Here is a 17,141-nt window from a genome sequence, read left to right on the forward strand (position 1 = left end):
AGCCAGCCAGCGGAGTCAAACGTCACTCCCGCTGTCATCTAAATATTGTACAACAATGTGGAAGTGCTGGAACAGACATTGTGCTCCTTTCATGAGTAAGATGCGGGTGACCTAAGCGAGAGTAAACAATTCGATGCTCTACTAGCCCTAATAATAAGCTGCATGCAAGCATAGCCGTGTCTCGCCGTTTTCCCCCGCGGGAATAGCCGTCTGAGTCATATCACCCTCCCGCACTTCTTCCTCTGCTGATCGACATACATTTCATTTAACGCTCGAGTAGATAGCCTACGGTTGTCGAATCTCTTCGACAGGGTAGGCTCAAAACTACATCGAAGAGGTATATCCGTGACATAACAATGCCTCCGCCACACGCCTCGGGAGACGCTCTGGTGGAGCACCAAAGTATCGAGTTATCCACCGTGTCTAGCGCGAGAAGCACTGGGAGACGGTCTGCGGGGCCGCCAACCCTGACTCTCAATCAGACTATTCCTCAAACCTCCAAGAAGTAAGCTATAGTTGCTTTCCTCCCAATGACCAAAGCTCACCAGCCAGACAATTCATCATCATCGTCCTCTCCTCCTTCACCATCATCTTCACTTGCTGCGGCCTCAACTTCGCCTGGGGCGTCTACCAAGCCCTCTACGAGAACCTGTCCCACCAACCCAATACTCCCTTCACAGGGGCCTCGCCGGCCGAAATCGACCTGATCGGGACTGTGTCGTGCTCGCTAATGACCATCGGGGCCCCATTTAGCGTGGCGTGGGCTAAAGCCTTCCCGCCGCGCGGGGTCGCCTTCGTGGGCGGGTTCGTGTTCGCGCTATCCCTCGTGCTAGCGAGTTTCGGGCAGCGGCTGTGGCACTTCGAGCTCGCGCAGGGAGTCCTCAACGGGATTGGAACGTGTCTTTGCTACATGGTAGCCGTGACGATCGCCCCGGGGTGGTTCACGCAGCGTCGCGGACTGGCGATGGGGATCATCCTGGCGGGCACCGGGGTAGGCGGGCTGGTGTGGGCGCCAGCCCTAACCGCCTGCGTCGAGCATCTCGGCTTCCGCAACACCCTCCGCCTGACGGGGGCCGTCTCCTTCACGCTGATCTCGGCCAGTAGCAGCGCCATGGCCTGGGAGCCCGGCACGCGCACGCAGATCGAGATCGAGAATTCCGCTCGCAGCAGCCGCAGTCGCGTCCACGGCCTGCTGAAGGTGCCCCTCGTCGACTGGCGCGTGGCGCGCTCCCGCCGCTTCATCGCCCAGGCCCTGGGCGCGGTGTTCCAGGCGGCCGCATACTACACCCCCGTCTTCTTCTATGCCTCGTACGCTCAGACCCTGGGGTATAGCACGGCTGCCAGTGCCAATTTCATTGCGTTGAGTAACGCCTGTAACGCCGTCGGGAAGGTGGTCATTGGGTATTTGGCTGACCGCATGGGACGGCTGAATGCCTTGCTGCTAACCACCCTGCTGAGCGCGATTTCCACCGTCGCCTTCTGGCTTCCGTCCACGGTCGCAGGGGTGACCACCGAGTCGAAGGATCTGTTCATCACGTTCACCGTGCTGTATGGCATCTTTGCCAGTGCGTACGTCTCGCTCTTCCCCGCGAGTCTGGTTGAGTTGTTCGGGGCGCAAAACTTTGCCTCTGTCAATGGGGTGCTGTATATGGTGCGCGGGATGGCGACGATGATTGGGACGCCTGTGGGCGGGGTCTTAATTCGGAGTGGGAGGAGTGAGACCCCCGGGGCGTTCCGGAATATGTCGGTGCTTGTGAGTGCGCTGTTGTTTGCGGCGACGATGTCGGTGGTCTGGGTTAGGGTTGAGGCGTTCGTGGGGATGGGTGGGGTGGGGAGTAGGAGTAAGTGGCAGCGGTGAGGTCTGTCCCTTCGCTGGGATTGAGGTGGTGCTGCGAGGCTATTGTTTGTTCCGCTTTATAAGATATTTCCTTGGAAGCTTGATTCCTCCCAAGAAGTGGTAGTGCTAGAAAGATGTGCAGCGTCTTCGAAAAGATGACTATACTGCTACATAAAAACCCGCAATGGACTCCTGTGCTTCATTGATAAGTTCCATCAGGCGACGAAATCTATCCACCCAGTCCTGATCGTCTTCGCCTTGTAATTTTTATGATGGCCTCGGACTTCATGTCATCTAGGTTGAAGCAAGGTGCCTATCCAGCAGTTGAACCACTGCATCGTGGCCATGAAGCTGGGCGCGTTTCCTTGCAGTCCAACGACCGCTGTGCGACCCGAAGCATCCATGGCGTTCACGTCCAGATTGTTGATCCCAAGGAGTTGTTCGACAATTGACTGTCTTTCGTGGGCAGCCGCCCAAAATAACGGGGTCCAGCCCCCGGAATCCTTGGGAACCGGATCGGCCTGGTTTGCGAGCAAGAGACTTGTCATATCCAATCGCCCATACTCGATCACGTACGTGATAGGCGTCCGTCCTTGCTTGTGCCTCATGTTGACATCGACCCGATCGCTGGCGAGCAGGAGTTGAAACATCTTCAACCTGCCCTTGACGATTACCCAGACCAGGGCCGGTGAGCCACCATTATCTTCAGAGTTGGCATTGACTCTCGAGTCCTGCAGCAGCAACCGGACCACCTTGCTGCAGCATGCCTCCGAGCCATTCTGGGTGTCTTGTGCGATCGATGTCAGTCTGTCGGGGTCACTGTGGGGCACCCGGCGATTCAAGTCGCCCCATCCGATCTACACCGTCACCAAGATCGCCATCCCAGCTCCGCTGCCGGCGGAGGATATTCAGATGGTGGTCAATGCGCTGGAGCCTGAGATCCAAAAGCAGCTGCAACAGCCGGTAAGTTTCCCATTTATTACACCAATTCGAGGAGGAGAGAGGAATACTTGTCTATTACAATCACTGACCCCTTCGACCAGTCGTGCTGCCCCCAGGTGAATATTCTCTCACCGCATGAACAATTTTCGAAGCATCGGGGTTCCACCCCTGTGATAGGCAGTTTGCCAGTTGTCGCCATGCTTGCCGACTGCCTCCCTCTGAACTGCGCATGAGACAACGGCCAGTATATAGGTTTTAGATCCATACTTCCTGTCATAAATGAGGGTTTCAATTATTACACACTACAACACAGTCTACTACTTTCACCGCACGGGTTACCTGGATAGAAAGCATGCCTTCGCGTTGAGTATATAGTACAAGATCTCGAATTCGATCCAACAACACGCCGCGCCGCTTCCCTTCAAAATCGCTAATATCCGTGTCATACGGAAACCTCCTATCAACGAGTTGCCATACCTGCAGCACACTCCATAGCAAACCCAAAACACCGGGCATACCATCCCTGGGACCAGTAGCTGAGCTCCATGCAATGCGGGGCGCCTCGAACCAGACTCCCATCGACACGCGCACTGCGCTTGAATGCCCGCACACACGTGTCGAGCTCGTCTTCGTCTGTGGTGAAAAATGGATCGTCCTCCACCAGCGCAAACATGACCGGGACCAGAACCTGGGATGCCCACGTCTCTTTCCACACCGGCAGCCAGGTCGTCGGGAAGTCGACAAGGTCTGGGAGCGGCGAGATCGCGTTCAGGCGCTCACACAGGCCCAGAACCTCTGCCGCCGCGGTTCCGGGTCGGAACATCACTGCGTCCTTGTACTCCCCAGGGAACTGGACGTGATCTGCGTTGATGGACACAAAGGATGGGCTGCTGGCCCTCATTGCCGGCAGCTGCGTGTTGCCCATGCCGCTGGCGATGAGACCGCCCAGGGGATATCGCGGTGCATTATCCTGCGCGTGGAGAGCCGCCGCAATGATACCTCCCGTGACTCCCAGACTGTGACTGAGCAAGACGATGCAGTGGCAGTCGTTAGGTATCCCGAAGTCGGACCAGATCTGGGGCAGAATGTATTGGTGCAGCCAGCGGCCAGTCTCTCGGTAGAAGTCGGTTCCTTCTGGGACTGGAAGAATCGAGCTTGTGCCCCCGTACGAGGGACGGTCGATCGCCACGAATGGTGCCCCGAAGGCTTCGCTGCTCAATCGGGCAGAGTAACCGGGGATGCCCTTGAAATACTGGCTGTCGTAGCATCCACCATGAAGTCCGACGATCAGAGGACGGTAACGTAGATGGGATGCTGATGCTGGGGGGGTTGAATGGAAGCCTGTTACAGTCCCATCGTTGGATAGCTTGATGCGAAATGGCTGCATGGGGTTGGAGTGACTGAATGATTTTAGGGGAAAATTCGTCGGAATGGAGTATGGTTGGTTAGGGAGTCAAGTGATAGATTTCCGATGATATCAAGCGGACAACTTAATCACGGGTGAAAATATGCAGGATCGAGCAGCGCGAATCACACTCTCGGTAGATACGTGATTTCTACGGTTATTTTGACTGACACTCTTTGATCTCAGCCCCGATGCGCGGCAAGCCGAGGGCAAGAATGCATTCTCGGATGTACCGTACGGTGAATACTACTTGCTGTGCTGCGCGGATTCGCTGTGGAAGGGAATCGGTAGGCAGTCAGCATCGGCTTACCCCCGCTATCTCCGCGCCAGACCATCTTAACTCCGTGACTGTCTCATTATCGCCAGGAATTGAAACACAACAGTCGTCCTCGATTACATCGAACCACAAGCGGCGTCACTCTAAACTCCTAATTCCGCTTAGTCCACTTGAATCGTTCCACTATTGCTTTATATGGTCTTTTTTTCCCTTGATGGGACGAGAACCACCCGGGTCACGTGTGCTCCGAGTTCTTCAACACTAATAGTAAAACCCAAACTTTGCTGAAGTAAGTAGAACTCATTGCCCAATAATGAATTTTTGTAAAGAGTAATTGATCCAGCTAGCACCTATCAGACACTCACTGATCCCTCAGGGATTACTGGTAGAATGTGGCGAGGCGAATGTGAGGACATTGGAAGGACCGAATCTAGGGCCACAAGGAAGGTAGGATTATAATTCACGCATCTCTGCAAATATGCCTTGTTGTCTCTGACAAACTCAAGGACAATTTCCAAGTCTGCATATATACTGATACTTTGTGAGACCCAGTGAAAGCCCATTTGACAAGCACAATTCAATAATCAAGACAATCGCATAGCTAGACGCCAGAGGAGGACCAATTGGCCTATTCCTAGTAACCCGGACCTCGCTACGTCGTCTTTTTTCCTGGAGATATTCTTCTGGGGTGTCTTATTCTAGATTCATCATACAGTCAATATCATTGCGCCTGGCAAAGTCTGCGACTGGTATTACCAGGCAGCCCAGCAAGCTTTCACATACAAGCCAAGTACTACTCCTCACTGTTCATCGCGGACATCACGCTGAATCTACATGCGCCCGACCGAAAGTCAAAACTCACCCAATGCCATCACCTCAGGCCTCTCCCGTAATAGCTCTCTTAGTCAAGATGGCCGAGTCCTCATTCAACCGGTCCCACGCATGCGCATCGCGACAGGCCTGTCGACTCAGCCGGACGGCGCGTCTCGTCCGGGACCGCATCTCCGCCTCATATTCATCCAGCGCCTCTTTCGCGCCTCGGCCCTCCGTGTACACCTGTCGCAGCGCCTGTGAGAGGTAAAAGGCGTCTAGTAGTCCATGATTGGCGGCTTCGCCGCGATCTGCCCGAATCAGCATGACAGTTTCAACATTCTTCAGCAACGACCTACACATCGTCATGGCATGGGCCGCATCTCCGGCCAGCGTGACCCGGCCGTCGCAGTTATCCCAGTCCAAACACTCCCAATCCGCTAGTTTAATCTCCAGCACCGGCGTTCCACACGGGATTTCCTCCACGACCGACCGCAGGAACGGCACGAAGCCGACCGCCCGTCGTTTCATATTGTCGAGTCGCTCTGCATCGGTTGCCGCCACTTCATCGGCCTCGCTGTTCACCGGCCACGACATGCAGATCTGCGCCCGATAGCGCTCCCCGTCGGAGCTGCCCTGTGTGCCGTTGCTCTGGGGGGTCTCGAGCACGGAGAACCAGAAAAACACCCCCGTGCTGGGGTGGCAGCCCTGGAAGAGCAGCGGGTCCATGGCCCGCAGGGGGCGGATCTCCTCCGGCGACAGATCCACGGCTACCCCCGTGAATCGGATGGGGAGGACGGAGTTGAGGTATGCGTCTGGGCGCAGCACGCGGCGCACCAGCGATCGACTGCCTTCGACCCCGATGACGAACCGTCCGGATACGTGCGTGCCGTCGGCTAGGGCCAGGCGAGGAAGAGCAGTCCCTTGGGTCTCGATGTCGACCACTTGCGCGTTCCACTGGACATGCTCCTCGATCCCGCGTAGCAAGGCGCCTCGCATCTTCTCCCGGTTGACGCGCCAGCGGGTGCTGGGGGGGATCTTGAACTTGGGTGCGCCGGTCGCCAGGTCGATAAAGAGGAAGTTCCCGTCGTCGTGCTGGGCAACTTGCGGGTCGACTTGTACAGCTTGGATGGCTTGTAATGTGTCTTCGGGGAGAATTTGCTGGATGTACTCCAGGGCCCAATGCAGGGTGATGGCCCATCCTTGCCCGCGAGCATGCGGCGATGCGTCCCGCTCGTAGATGCGGAAGGGGATGTTGTTCTAACCTGTGATTTAGTATGCAGTAAAAACCTGGCAGTGTGTAGGTACAGTAAGGTACCTTCTTGAGAGCCTGACCAAGCGTCAGCCCGACGATGCCTGCTCCGACAATCAAAATAGGGTCCATGGCGATGGGAAACTTGGCTGATGATACTTACGAGCCACCTGGGTCCTGCCCCTTTGCCGCCCCCCCGCTTCATATACTAGTACTTAGTACCATCGGCTGGGCAATCTGCCCCGTATCTGCTGTTCCGTGTTATCGGATAGCGTTTCGTCGGACCGTCGCATAGATAAGCGCAAATGCGGGGGTGGCTTGGCTGCATCCATGATACGCAGCGAATTGCCGAGATGAGAGGGGAAGCCCCCCAGAACCTACCGTAACCTATCATATCAGCTTGCGAGTGAGTATAGACGCGGAAATCGGCAATGGCTTCTGGTGCAGGACGTGATTTAAGCCCATGAGCACCCTGGTTCTCGTAAGTCCTCCAACTCGCACACACCAGAACCATCGCCATGTCTCATGAAGCCCTGAACCCCATCCACCCGGCCGTCTTGCCGCATCTCGACCCTGCCTTTGTCGACCTCTACAACAAACATGTCGCCCACACTCCGAGCGGGCCGATCGATCTCGCCGTCCTTCGATCCAAGTATTCTGTGCTGTACTCCTACGGCACCGGTCCTGCACCGGAGCCTGCGCGTGTCTACGACACCACGATCCCGGGACACCAGGGGGATCGGATCCCATGTCGGGTATATGAGCCCGACAGCCCTGGACCCTGGCCCGTCCACGTCGACTTCCACGGTGGCGGTGCGCCCTGCTCCCTTCTCTCGTTAACATATAGCACCGACATCTAACGGCAATACAAGCACAGGCTGGGGCCTCGGCGACCTCGACACCGAATCGCACATCTGCAAGCACATCGCCGTGAAAGCCCAAGTGGCCGTCATCGACGTCGCCTACCGCCTGGTCCCCGAACACGCCTTCCCCATCGGCATCCAGGACTCCTTCGCGGCGCTGCAGCATCTGGCGTCGTCTGCCGGCCGCGCGCAGTTCCCGGGCCTCGACACCAGCCGGATCTCCCTCGGGGGCGTGTCTGCCGGGGGTAATATCGCCCTCATCCTCGCCCACCTGGCGCGCGACCACGGCATCCCCCTGCGGCTGGTGGCGGTGGGGACCCCCGTCATCGACGATATTTCCGTCTACGCGACGGCCGCCGAGTCGCCGTTCGCGTCCATGCAGGCGATGGAGTTCGCGCCGACCCTGAACTGGGCGCGGTTGAAGTGGTTCGATGAGCTGAAGTGGCGGAGTCTCAGCGCGGAGGAGGCCGTGCGCAAGCAGCAGAGGGCCGAGGTGAAGTGGTATGCGAATGCGCTCAGTGCGCCGAGTTTCACCGGGCTGGCGCGCACGGTCATCTACACGGCGGGCTGTGATCCGTTGCGCGATGAGGGCGAGGCTTACGCCCGGAAGCTGATTGAGGGGGGCTGTGAGGTTACGGTGCGGCGGTTCGAGGGGGTGCCGCATCCGTTCATGCATATGGATAAAGGTGCGTCTCTTTCTTCTTGGTGGGGTGGATGCGTATGTGGGGTGTTCTGGCATGCTGACTGGAGCGCAATAGATCTCTGGCAGGCGCGGGAGTTCATTGATTTGGTTGCTGGGCATGTGAAGGCGGCGTTGCATGAGGTGAGGTAGTTTGCAGTCCAACCTAGGATTCATGATGTAATAAGTTCAACAATGTATATCCTTAGTGAATCAATCTCTGTCTCTGTTCTTTGTGGGGCGACGAGAACAAGACTAAGGAGCAGAGGAAGCAGAAGAGATAGAGATCGAGACCGCAATGTCAATACCCCCACAACAGCAGTAGTCAAGATGATAATATCAACCGGGATGATAATATGAGAAACCCGACAAGAAAAACCATCATCATTCTAGCGATAGTAAAGATAATCTTCAAGCGCTATTTGTCATACATGTTGACCTCGGGGGTAACTATGACTCCAAACCCCCCTGAGCAGCTTCCATCGCATACAATTGCTCAACCAAAGGAACAATCGACTCGCGCAGACCCCGAAACTGGACCCCGAGCATCTGCTTCGCCTTTCCAGCATCGCAAGCGTAATGGGTGTCCCGTATCCGATGCCCCGGACTGCCCACCGCAACACGCTCTCGGGCAGCGGGGACGGCCTGGCGCAGTACATCCGCCATCTCCTGTGTGTCGTACGCCCCTTCGGTGACCAGGAACCGTTGGTGCGAGGGGAGGGTTGTCGTCAATGCGCGGAGACAGGTGTCGGCCAGGTCCTGCACATCTACCCAGACTAGCAACCGCAGCAACCACAAAGAATCGAGGTTAGTACAGTTGTTGTACCATTCTGGTTTGTTGAAGAGAAAAGTAGGGCTTCTTACCCGGAGCCTTGGTCGGCGGGAGTACATCGCGTCCCCCCTGCGCCACCTCCCAGACAATCCGATTACTGGCGTTCAGCTGCGCCAGCGAGGGTATCGGATGGATCATTTCCCCAAACACCATTCCAGGACAGAGCGTGACCAGCTGGAAGTCCACCGCGTGCTCCTTTACGTACGTCCAGGCGGCCCGTTCGGCGAGGACCTTGGATGCGCGGTATGCGATGGCCTGAGTCGTCAACCATGCATCGACCAGAATAAGCAACGATGGACTGTACTTGAAGGGACAGAGTAAAGGAACATACCACATTCTCCGTGTCCCGCCCCTCCTCATACCCCAACGGACTCCAGTCCTCCTCTGTGTATACCCGTCCAGGCTGCAAGCCCTGCGCCGCGTCGTAGACAGCCGCGAACGAGGACATGATCACCAACTTCCGCACGGTCGGAAAACGGTGTGCCGCCTCACACGCAACGGTCGTGCCCTGGATCGCTGGGAGCAGGAGTCGCTGCTCGAATTGCCCCGGCTGCGCGTCGTAGGTGAAGGCCGAGGCGAGGTGCAGGATGGCGTCGCAGCCTGCCGCCGCGGGAGCGAATTGCTGCAGGTCGGCGGGATCGGCCACCACGACGATTTCCAGCCGGTCCAGCGGGGCGACCTCGGCGGCGAGCAGGGCAGCTACAGTGGCACTGGCTTTCTGGGGAGTGCGCACTGTTCCGCGGACGGAGTGGCCGGCGCGCAGCAAGGCGGCGATGCAGTGCGCGGCGATGAAGCCGTTGGCTCCGGTGACGAGGGTGAGCATCTGGATTGTAGAAGAATTAGGATTTATGTCGGGTTTAAGTCTGGACAGGATTAGTGAATGAGGAGAAGTCTTCTCGATCACCTTCATATTTCTACACGGCTTGCAATTATAAATAGTTCGCAGGGTGAAGTCCCCTTCCCCCGTCCAGCATCGAGCCTTTCCCGTCGCGTAGATTAGCAGGTGTCCCCCGCGCGGTTCAAGCGGAGACGGAAGCCCCGGTTGTACATTGCCTCGGTCGCTGTGCTATATTTGATTCAATTTTTTTGGATTTTGGTTTGTTTAAACTTCTTGTTGAGATCTACTGTCATTATACATCTCGGGCTTTGCACCCTTAATGATAGATATCCATGGTGTTCATCAGAAACGTGAGTCCACAGAATATATGCTAACAGTATAAGGAAGATAGTTGCGCAACATATTTCAGAACAAGGAGAAGAAATGATTACTAGACAATGTTGCTGGAGGTATCCTACTCACTCCAAAATATACCATGTCCAGTAGCTTACTAAGACACCGGGTGCAAGATTTGTCTTTTCCCCTTTTTTCCTGTTCTGATATCTGTCGGAAGCCTACTATGTTGAAAAGTGTTTCATATCAGCATCGGATGTACGTCTTAGGTCTTGTATATGAGACTAGAATCACACAATGTCCAGTCCTTTATTACGATAAAGGCTACTGCCTCAGGTATAGTATGCAGGTACTACCATCCTGCGAGCCAAACTCACCACCTCTCACTGGCAACTCTAATACACATAGCGAAAGTCGACCCCCTCCCCCCCAGCCCCAACTCCAGCCCCCTCTAGACGTCGCTCCATGTGACTGCCTGCAGACTGACCCAATCGCTCTGCCCGCGCGTTCCGACGGCCGTATACCCCCCGCAGCGTGGTGGAGATGACAATGGCACCGGCATTGACGGCGACGATGGTGATCTTGGCGGGAATGTACCTGTCTCAATTAGCGAGGTCGGCATGAGAAACACCGCAACGGATGAAAGACAACGGTACAACGTACCCTGGAGCGTCGCGGGCTTGGAAGGTCTGCGGACCGATGATGTTGGCGATGCTGAACCCGGCCGAGACGAGCGTACTCCCCGCCACCTGTCCTGTCGTCAGCTCTGCTGGTGCTGCAATAGTGCATTGCGTGTGGCTTACCTTCATACTGTAGCCCTTGTAGTTCGCACCGGTCCATGCGAAAATCAGAGCTAACGGCGCAACAGTCTGGATCTTGGTCAGCAACCCATCTCTACACGACCAGAACATCACCTTGCCCCGGGAAGACCAACCGTGTTCACCAGATATATACCCGCCAGACAACCGGCCTGATTCGAAGACGGCAGGAAAGACATCAAACACGCGCCCAGCAAGGTGGGTAGCAGGAGGAGATTGATCGCCAGCCACCGGGAGTAACCTCGGGCAATAGCCAGGGTCGATCCCATGGTCGCCACGATGCTGACCACCCCGGAGGGCATATTCAGCAGGGCGCTTTCCTTAGAGTTGTACCCGAACTCCTTAATCAGGATGGAGGAAAAGGTGGTGATGACCCCGCTGGGGATGGTGATCAGGATGGTCAGGAGGACGAGCAGGGCTGTTTGCAAATCTCCGAATGCTTCTAGGAACGACCTCGGGCGCAGGCCTCTCTCGCCCTCCGTGCCACCGACCTGCTCCTGTTGCAGCCGCTGCGCCACGCGCTCCTTGTCGCTGGGGCTCAGAAACCCCGCCGCGGCCGGAGTGGCCGGGAGTACGAGGAGGACCAGCAGCGCCGCGAGAATGTTCACTCCCCCAATAACCACGAGCATGATCCGCCACCCGTGGAAGGCGAGCGTGGGCGCGGTATGCTGCGCCGCGAAGGAGATCAGCCCGCCGAGTATCTGGCCGGTGCCCAGGCCGCAGTACCAGAGACCGTATCGCGGAGTCGACTCGGCGCGCGTGTACCACATGCTGGTGTACATTGTCAGAGCGGGGGCTGTAGGCATGGTAACAGATGAGCAATGGACTCAGGGTACATTAGATACGAATAGGGAATGATTTCTGACGCACCAATGACCGCCTCCAGCGCACCGAGAAGCACTCGCAGCGACATCATCCCGGCGAAGTTCTGCGCCGCGGCCGAACAGCACAAGAGGATTCCCCAGCAGAGAATATTGACCCCGAGAACCTTGGTAACCGGGTATCGTTGCAGCAGGAAGCCTGCTTATGGTCAGTGACGGATACACGGTGGCAGCAGCAGCAGCAGCAGAGTAGGGCATCAGACCTTGGGGAATCTCAGCGACCGCATAAGCGATGAAGAACCCCGTAGCCAGCCAGGAGAAGTCATTGCCCTGCATCCCGAGATCATCCTGCATCCCCATCACGTTGGCATACTAGCCCCATCAGCCATCAGCAACTGGTATCCCGACGAGACCACCAGGGTGCACATACATTCAAAGCCACCTTGTCCAGGAACTGCAGCAGGTAGGTCAAGAACATGGTCGGCAGGATGCGCCAGTCGATCCGACGCAACAAGGCGAAGTCATCGTGCAGATCGCCGAGGCCGTAGTCGACGGCGGCCAGCTTTTCCTCTTTGGTGTCTGTCATGGTGTATGCAGCGATGGTAGCAGCCTCGGAGGACAAGGAGCGCGGATGGCATGATGAAGGTGTTTAATAAAGGTCTATTGTAGCTACTGTAGTATTGCAACGAGGTATCGATGCTGGCTGTCACTGGAGGCAACCAGGGCGATAAGCTTCCGACTAGTCCTGCGGCCGTCGCATAGATAATTAAACCACCAGATACGAGCCGTCGGCTGCACGATAAGAGTCGGATGCATGATCCATTCTTTTGAAAATGCTCAGGATACATTTATAGCACAACCTCGAACTCGACGATGAGGCATAGAGACAAACTTCAGCGGTAACCATTATTGAAATATTGATCTGTACACTCAGAATGCCCTCCCGCACTGACTCCCCGCTGAACATTGCCATCATCGGCGCTGGCCTCGGTGGCCTCAGCGCAGCCGTGGCGTTACGTCGTCAGGGACACCACGTCACGGTGTACGAGCGATATGACTTCGCTGGGGAGGTGGGCGCCTCGCTGAGCGCCGCCTCCAATGGATCCCGCTTCCTCGAGCAATGGGGGGTGGATGTCAAAGCTGCGAAGCCGGTCAGTCCCCCCTGCTCTGGCATCAGCCAGTACTCATCGCGAGACACAGGTGATCCTCAAGAAACTCATCATGCACGACTGGACGACCGGAGAAGTGCAGAAAGAATACGGTCTGGGGGACTACAAGGCCAAGTTTGGCACGGTCTGTCGGGCATTCACCCCCGCACAGCCCTAATGCCACTGACATGGACCCCATCAGGAGTACAACAACTTCCACCGGATTGACATCCACCAACAATTGCTCCGCTCCGCCTTCGACGTGCCGGGAGACGGTCCCCAGTGCGTGTTGAAAGTAAATCACAAGGCCGTGGCGCTGGACGCGGAAGCCGGTCGCATCGAGTTCGAGAACGGCGAGACGGCGTCGGCGGACCTCATCGTCGCTGCAGATGGCATTCGCGTACGCACCCAAGCTCTGGCGCTTGTACTCTAGGCTCTCAAACATTAACAATTGACGTCAAATCCTTAATGTAGTCCGAGAGCCGCCTCCAGATGGGCATCACCCCGGACTTCGCCATGTCGACCTCGTGCTGCTACCGCTGCATCATCAGCGCCGACAAGCTGCGCCACCTCGGGCTGGACGACTACATCGACAACGCCGCGATTGAGTACTGGGGCGGCATCGGCATCAACAAGATCGTCATGTCCCCCTGCAGCGATGGCGACGTCGTGAGCTGCTACTGCTTCTACCCGGCCGAGCACAACAACCTGCGCGACGATGGCTGGAACATCTCCGCCACCCCGGAGCAGCTGGTGGCCACGTTTCCGGGGCTGGATGAGCGAATGCAGCGGTTGCTGATCAATGCTGAGGATATTAAGATGTGGCGCTGTAGGCCCCCCCCCCTACCCCTTCGCTCTACCAGGCTGAAGAAAGCCGTCGGCTGATCTCGAATAGTGTACCGCCACCAGCCGTACCCCTACTGGGTCAAGGGCAAGGTCTGCCTGCTGGGGGACGCCGCCCACCCGATGATGCCCGACCAGTCGCAGGGCTCGTGCATGGCCTTCGAGGACGCGGGCGCCCTGGGGCTGATCTTCCACCGCACCTTCGCCGAGGAGTACAGCGTGGCCGAGGGGCTGCAGCTGTACGAGCAACTGCGTAAGCCGCGGGCCACGCACATCCAAGCCGCCAGCTATCGGGCCCGCGAGGACCTCAACGAGCGCATCGGCTGGAGCTCGTCCACCGACCGGCCGGGGAAGTTGACGATCGAGGAGGTTTGTGGGTATAACATGCAGGTGCACCTGGAGGAGCTCAAGGGCAGTAGATAGACGGGAGTAATATGTACATACCAAGTTTCGACTTCGTACCAATTATGAAAACAAAAAAAAAACTAAACAAGGTGCATTCAAGGGGTCCTGTAACTAATTTAACATGAAGTTCAATCCAGGCAATCAAACGAACACCATCCCCGGAAACAGACTATAGCGAACGCTGGCCCAATTCGCGTCCGCCCGGTCGTCCGCCCAGACGGCTTCGAGCAACTGCCGCGCTTGGAGGATATGCCCCCAGCCCAACGTGTTCTCCATCACCATCAGGCGCTCCTTGATGCCCATCCGTCGCTCCATGCTGCGGCTGCTGGCCCCCGCGATCACCAGCGGGAAGAGCAGACTGCCCTCGACGGGGCTGCCGTAGGGGATGCTCCGCCCCGCCGCTACGATGCCCGCGACGGCCTGCTCGACCTCGGCGTGGTGCGGATCGTAGCCGTCGACGATCTGATGCAGGCGTAGGCGGATCGCCCACTCGAAGGCCTGCGTGGCCAGATGGTCCACTTCATTGTCTGGGCGGACTGCTTCGGATTCCCGGCGCCAGGTGTCCAGGCCGGCGCGGACGTGCGCAGCGGCCGTTCGGAAGCCGATCTCCGAGAGGTCGTCGATGCGTCGGCTGCGGTGCGCTGCTAAAAGATTAACCCGGCCGAGGGACTCCAGTAAGCTCGTGGGGAGTCCGGATATCGTGTCCCCTGATGGTGATGATGTGCTGGCGGCGGCGGGAAGGTAGGACGGGAGAGAGGATCCCAATGTGAGGTCGGTCAGGCGCTCCCCTGCCCGAAGTAGCGGGGGCTTGCACCGGGAGATGGTGGACATGGCGTCTAGGTAGTGGAACAGCTGGAGACAAAATGTCCCTTCGCTGGTTGAGGCCAGCCGGTGCCGGTCAATCGCGCCGAGGAGGCGCCCGGCTGCTTTGAGGTGCCATTTCCAGGCGCGAGAAGTGCCCTCGAACAGCTCCGTGAGACACAGTAGGAGGATTGAGGTGCAGGCCTCGAGGAAGGATTGTCGATTCGGTCGACGGCTGAGCAGGTTGTTGACCTGCGACAGCGCTGTTATGGTCAGTGGCCTTTTTACAGTCGATACATCATGGAGAATTGAGCTTAGGTGTTGCTGTGTTCAGAACAGACTTACCCCGTCCTTGTCGCGTTAGGGCTCGGTTCCAGATTTGGGGGTAGACGCGCCGCCAGTGGCAGCCACTCAGCCCTAAGAGGGCGCTGGTGAGAGTCTCCGAGTTGGCAGCCATCGGCAGCAGAGTCGCCAGAAATGGGTTGGCGGTGGAGTTCGTCGTGGACCGTGACAGGGCTCGGGCCACAATCTGGACATAGTGGTTGAAGAGGCAGCGATCGTCGTCATTGTGCAGATGGGCATTGAGCCCGCTGTCTGGGGGTGGCGAGACGGGTCCGAGGATCATCTCCACATCGATCCAGGACGGCGAAAAGGGCAATATCGGATCATCGCCGACGGATGATAAGAGATGATCGGAAGGAGAGATCGGATCGAGCTCTGGGGTTGGATCCGACACGGAAGACAGGATGAGGTCGTGCGCAGCTTCGGATAACGGCATTTCAGGCGGCGAGGGCAGCGGGGAGACGATCACCGGTGGCGGAGACCGTGCCCTGGGGGCATTCCAATAACATGGTAGGTTCAATCGACGACAGTCGCTACATCGAGGTCGTTTCTCATCGCATTTCTTCTTCCTATTGGCTGACAGTCAGCGAGTGTGCATGCTCATGCAGTCAATTGCGTCCTCATGGATCCCTTTACCGCGCTTTGCAGGAGACACATCCGTCCCGGGACCGAGAGGCTCTGGGCCGGCGATTCGCGAGCGTCTGGGCTTCTGCATTCGGTCTGCCAGGCTGTTGGGGCTCACAGATATGACCAAGGCCTGGCTAGTCAGTATTGGAATACCCCGGATGCTGAAGAAGTGCAAGCATACGTGCGCAGCGGGAGCACGGCGAGGTGCCATCACAGCGTTGTTTCTATGCCAAGTCAGCCCAAGATCAGTCTCAGATGGAGGCAGTAAGGGGGTGGGACTCACAATCACTGCGCACCGAGCGCAGACACGACCCGAGGTAGTCATGGTATCAAAGCATCTAGGACAGAGAAGAAGCGACGGAGGAGAGAAGATGCGTCGTAGGGGTTATCAGTTATCAGGGACGCGACGGGGAGGGGTTCGATAAGCGGTAGAGTCAACGAATCGGATTTCAGTTCACTCGGTAGTGAGTTCTACTGATAACCGAGGCGGGGAGAAGTCTCTATCTCGTAGCTAGCAGGAAATCAGTGCGCCTGCAAATCAGTGGCACTGTTTATCGGTTGATTGGTAACTGGACTTTACTTCGATTCACGCTAATCCAGGCAAGGTTAGGTGGGACTTCTCTCCGGTCTCGAATGCGGGGAAGTAAAAGCCACGTTGACATCACAGCTTGAATCACTTGGGTTCTCTTCAACGGCAATGGAGCCCTATGCCCCAGCAGAGAGGGGTTAGATAGATACCTGGGTTAACCAGTTGAGCAACTCTTGATTTAAACCGCGGGGGAACGAATCCCACACAGCGGGTGAGGGTATCATTGGTGGTTCAAGAGTGAGGCTCTATAACGACATTCAGTTCTCTTCTCTCTCCGCCACCCACGGTACAATCAGCTTACGCCGTAGTCATGCCTGGCTTGCGCTGTGGATAGGAACATCACAGGTGTAGTTAAGTCACGTCACAGATACCGCCTGCTGATGGTATCACAACTAAACATCAATGAGAGTGACAAGATTTCTAGCTGAGCAGAGGTCATAAACTAAGGTAACTTCTTACCCAGATCTACTTGCACCATTGACACAACTAGATCTGTAAGATCCAATGCGTCTGTCCTCCTTTTCCAAGAGCATCACTGTTTCTCATTCACTCTAGAAGAAGCACAGGCCCACAACAATATCAGGCGACGTTTTGAGAAGAGCTATAGCTCTACCGTTCAAAGCGACAGTTTCAATGTCAATCACATGACGGGATCAAAATATATACAGCATGCCCGGAG

General features: G+C 56.8%; 8 protein-coding genes across 8 annotated transcripts; 3 read left to right on the forward strand and 5 right to left on the reverse strand.

Annotated features, from left to right (window-relative positions):
* The first annotated feature begins 240 nt into the window (after positions 1 to 240).
* Positions 241 to 2,043, forward strand: BO72DRAFT_448571 (MFS general substrate transporter). Its single transcript, XM_040944820.1, has 2 exons — positions 241 to 505; positions 553 to 2,043. The coding sequence occupies exons 1-2, from the start codon at positions 357 to 359 to the stop codon at positions 1,856 to 1,858; spliced, it is 1,455 nt and encodes a 484-aa protein (XP_040800913.1). The 5' UTR covers positions 241 to 356; the 3' UTR covers positions 1,859 to 2,043.
* A 1,196-nt stretch (positions 2,044 to 3,239) lies between these two features.
* BO72DRAFT_510541 (uncharacterized protein) lies at positions 3,240 to 4,390 on the reverse strand (the record flags this gene model as incomplete). Its single annotated transcript, XM_040949369.1, has 1 exon — positions 3,240 to 4,390. The coding sequence occupies exon 1, from the start codon at positions 4,164 to 4,166 to the stop codon at positions 3,240 to 3,242; it is 927 nt and encodes a 308-aa protein (XP_040800914.1). The 5' UTR covers positions 4,167 to 4,390.
* A 947-nt stretch (positions 4,391 to 5,337) lies between these two features.
* Positions 5,338 to 6,664, reverse strand: BO72DRAFT_528211 (FAD-dependent oxidoreductase; the record flags this gene model as incomplete). Its single annotated transcript, XM_040950163.1, has 3 exons — positions 6,590 to 6,664; positions 5,631 to 6,531; positions 5,338 to 5,582 (listed from the first exon to the last, which is right to left on the reverse strand). Exons 1-3 carry the CDS (start codon positions 6,653 to 6,655, stop codon positions 5,338 to 5,340), a joined length of 1,212 nt encoding a protein of 403 aa, XP_040800915.1. The 5' UTR covers positions 6,656 to 6,664.
* Positions 6,665 to 6,933: 269 nt separating this feature from the next.
* Positions 6,934 to 8,218, forward strand: BO72DRAFT_430150 (alpha/beta hydrolase; the record flags this gene model as incomplete). Its single annotated transcript, XM_040943098.1, has 3 exons — positions 6,934 to 7,336; positions 7,401 to 8,072; positions 8,145 to 8,218. Exons 1-3 carry the CDS (start codon positions 7,042 to 7,044, stop codon positions 8,216 to 8,218), a joined length of 1,041 nt encoding a protein of 346 aa, XP_040800916.1. The 5' UTR covers positions 6,934 to 7,041.
* A 297-nt stretch (positions 8,219 to 8,515) lies between these two features.
* On the reverse strand, positions 8,516 to 9,720 carry BO72DRAFT_430155 (NAD(P)-binding protein; the record flags this gene model as incomplete). Its single annotated transcript, XM_040943099.1, has 3 exons — positions 8,516 to 8,841; positions 8,930 to 9,152; positions 9,229 to 9,720. 3 exons carry the CDS (start codon positions 9,718 to 9,720, stop codon positions 8,516 to 8,518), a joined length of 1,041 nt encoding a protein of 346 aa, XP_040800917.1.
* A 743-nt stretch (positions 9,721 to 10,463) lies between these two features.
* BO72DRAFT_510555 (MFS general substrate transporter) lies at positions 10,464 to 12,293 on the reverse strand (the record flags this gene model as incomplete). Its single annotated transcript, XM_040949370.1, has 7 exons — positions 10,464 to 10,665; positions 10,732 to 10,817; positions 10,872 to 10,937; positions 11,003 to 11,682; positions 11,757 to 11,906; positions 11,971 to 12,079; positions 12,138 to 12,293. 7 exons carry the CDS (start codon positions 12,291 to 12,293, stop codon positions 10,464 to 10,466), a joined length of 1,449 nt encoding a protein of 482 aa, XP_040800918.1.
* Positions 12,294 to 12,642: 349 nt separating this feature from the next.
* Positions 12,643 to 14,121, forward strand: BO72DRAFT_510563 (salicylate hydroxylase; the record flags this gene model as incomplete). The annotated part of the gene is made up of 5 exons (XM_040949371.1): positions 12,643 to 12,858; positions 12,908 to 13,000; positions 13,058 to 13,279; positions 13,336 to 13,684; positions 13,751 to 14,121. 5 exons carry the CDS (start codon positions 12,643 to 12,645, stop codon positions 14,119 to 14,121), a joined length of 1,251 nt encoding a protein of 416 aa, XP_040800919.1.
* Positions 14,122 to 14,244: 123 nt separating this feature from the next.
* Positions 14,245 to 16,198, reverse strand: BO72DRAFT_477841 (uncharacterized protein; the record flags this gene model as incomplete). Its single annotated transcript, XM_040947465.1, has 5 exons — positions 14,245 to 15,167; positions 15,250 to 15,815; positions 15,883 to 16,003; positions 16,055 to 16,097; positions 16,157 to 16,198. The coding sequence occupies 5 exons, from the start codon at positions 16,196 to 16,198 to the stop codon at positions 14,245 to 14,247; spliced, it is 1,695 nt and encodes a 564-aa protein (XP_040800920.1).
* Positions 16,199 to 17,141: the final 943 nt, after the last annotated feature.

The sequence above is a fragment of the Aspergillus fijiensis genome (genome assembly GCF_003184825.1).
Source record: "Aspergillus fijiensis CBS 313.89 unplaced genomic scaffold BO72scaffold_26, whole genome shotgun sequence".
NCBI lineage: Eukaryota > Fungi > Ascomycota > Eurotiomycetes > Eurotiales > Aspergillaceae > Aspergillus > Aspergillus fijiensis.

Bases quoted from the DNA above. Each gene is read 5' to 3' on its own strand.
- BO72DRAFT_448571 (XM_040944820.1), top strand. From the start codon at position 357: ATGCCTCCGCCACACGCCTCGGGAGACGCTCTGGTGGAGCACCAAAGT. The intron at 506-552 runs GTAAGCTATAGT...CTCACCAGCCAG, and splicing joins ATTCCTCAAACCTCCAAGAA to ACAATTCATCATCATCGTCC.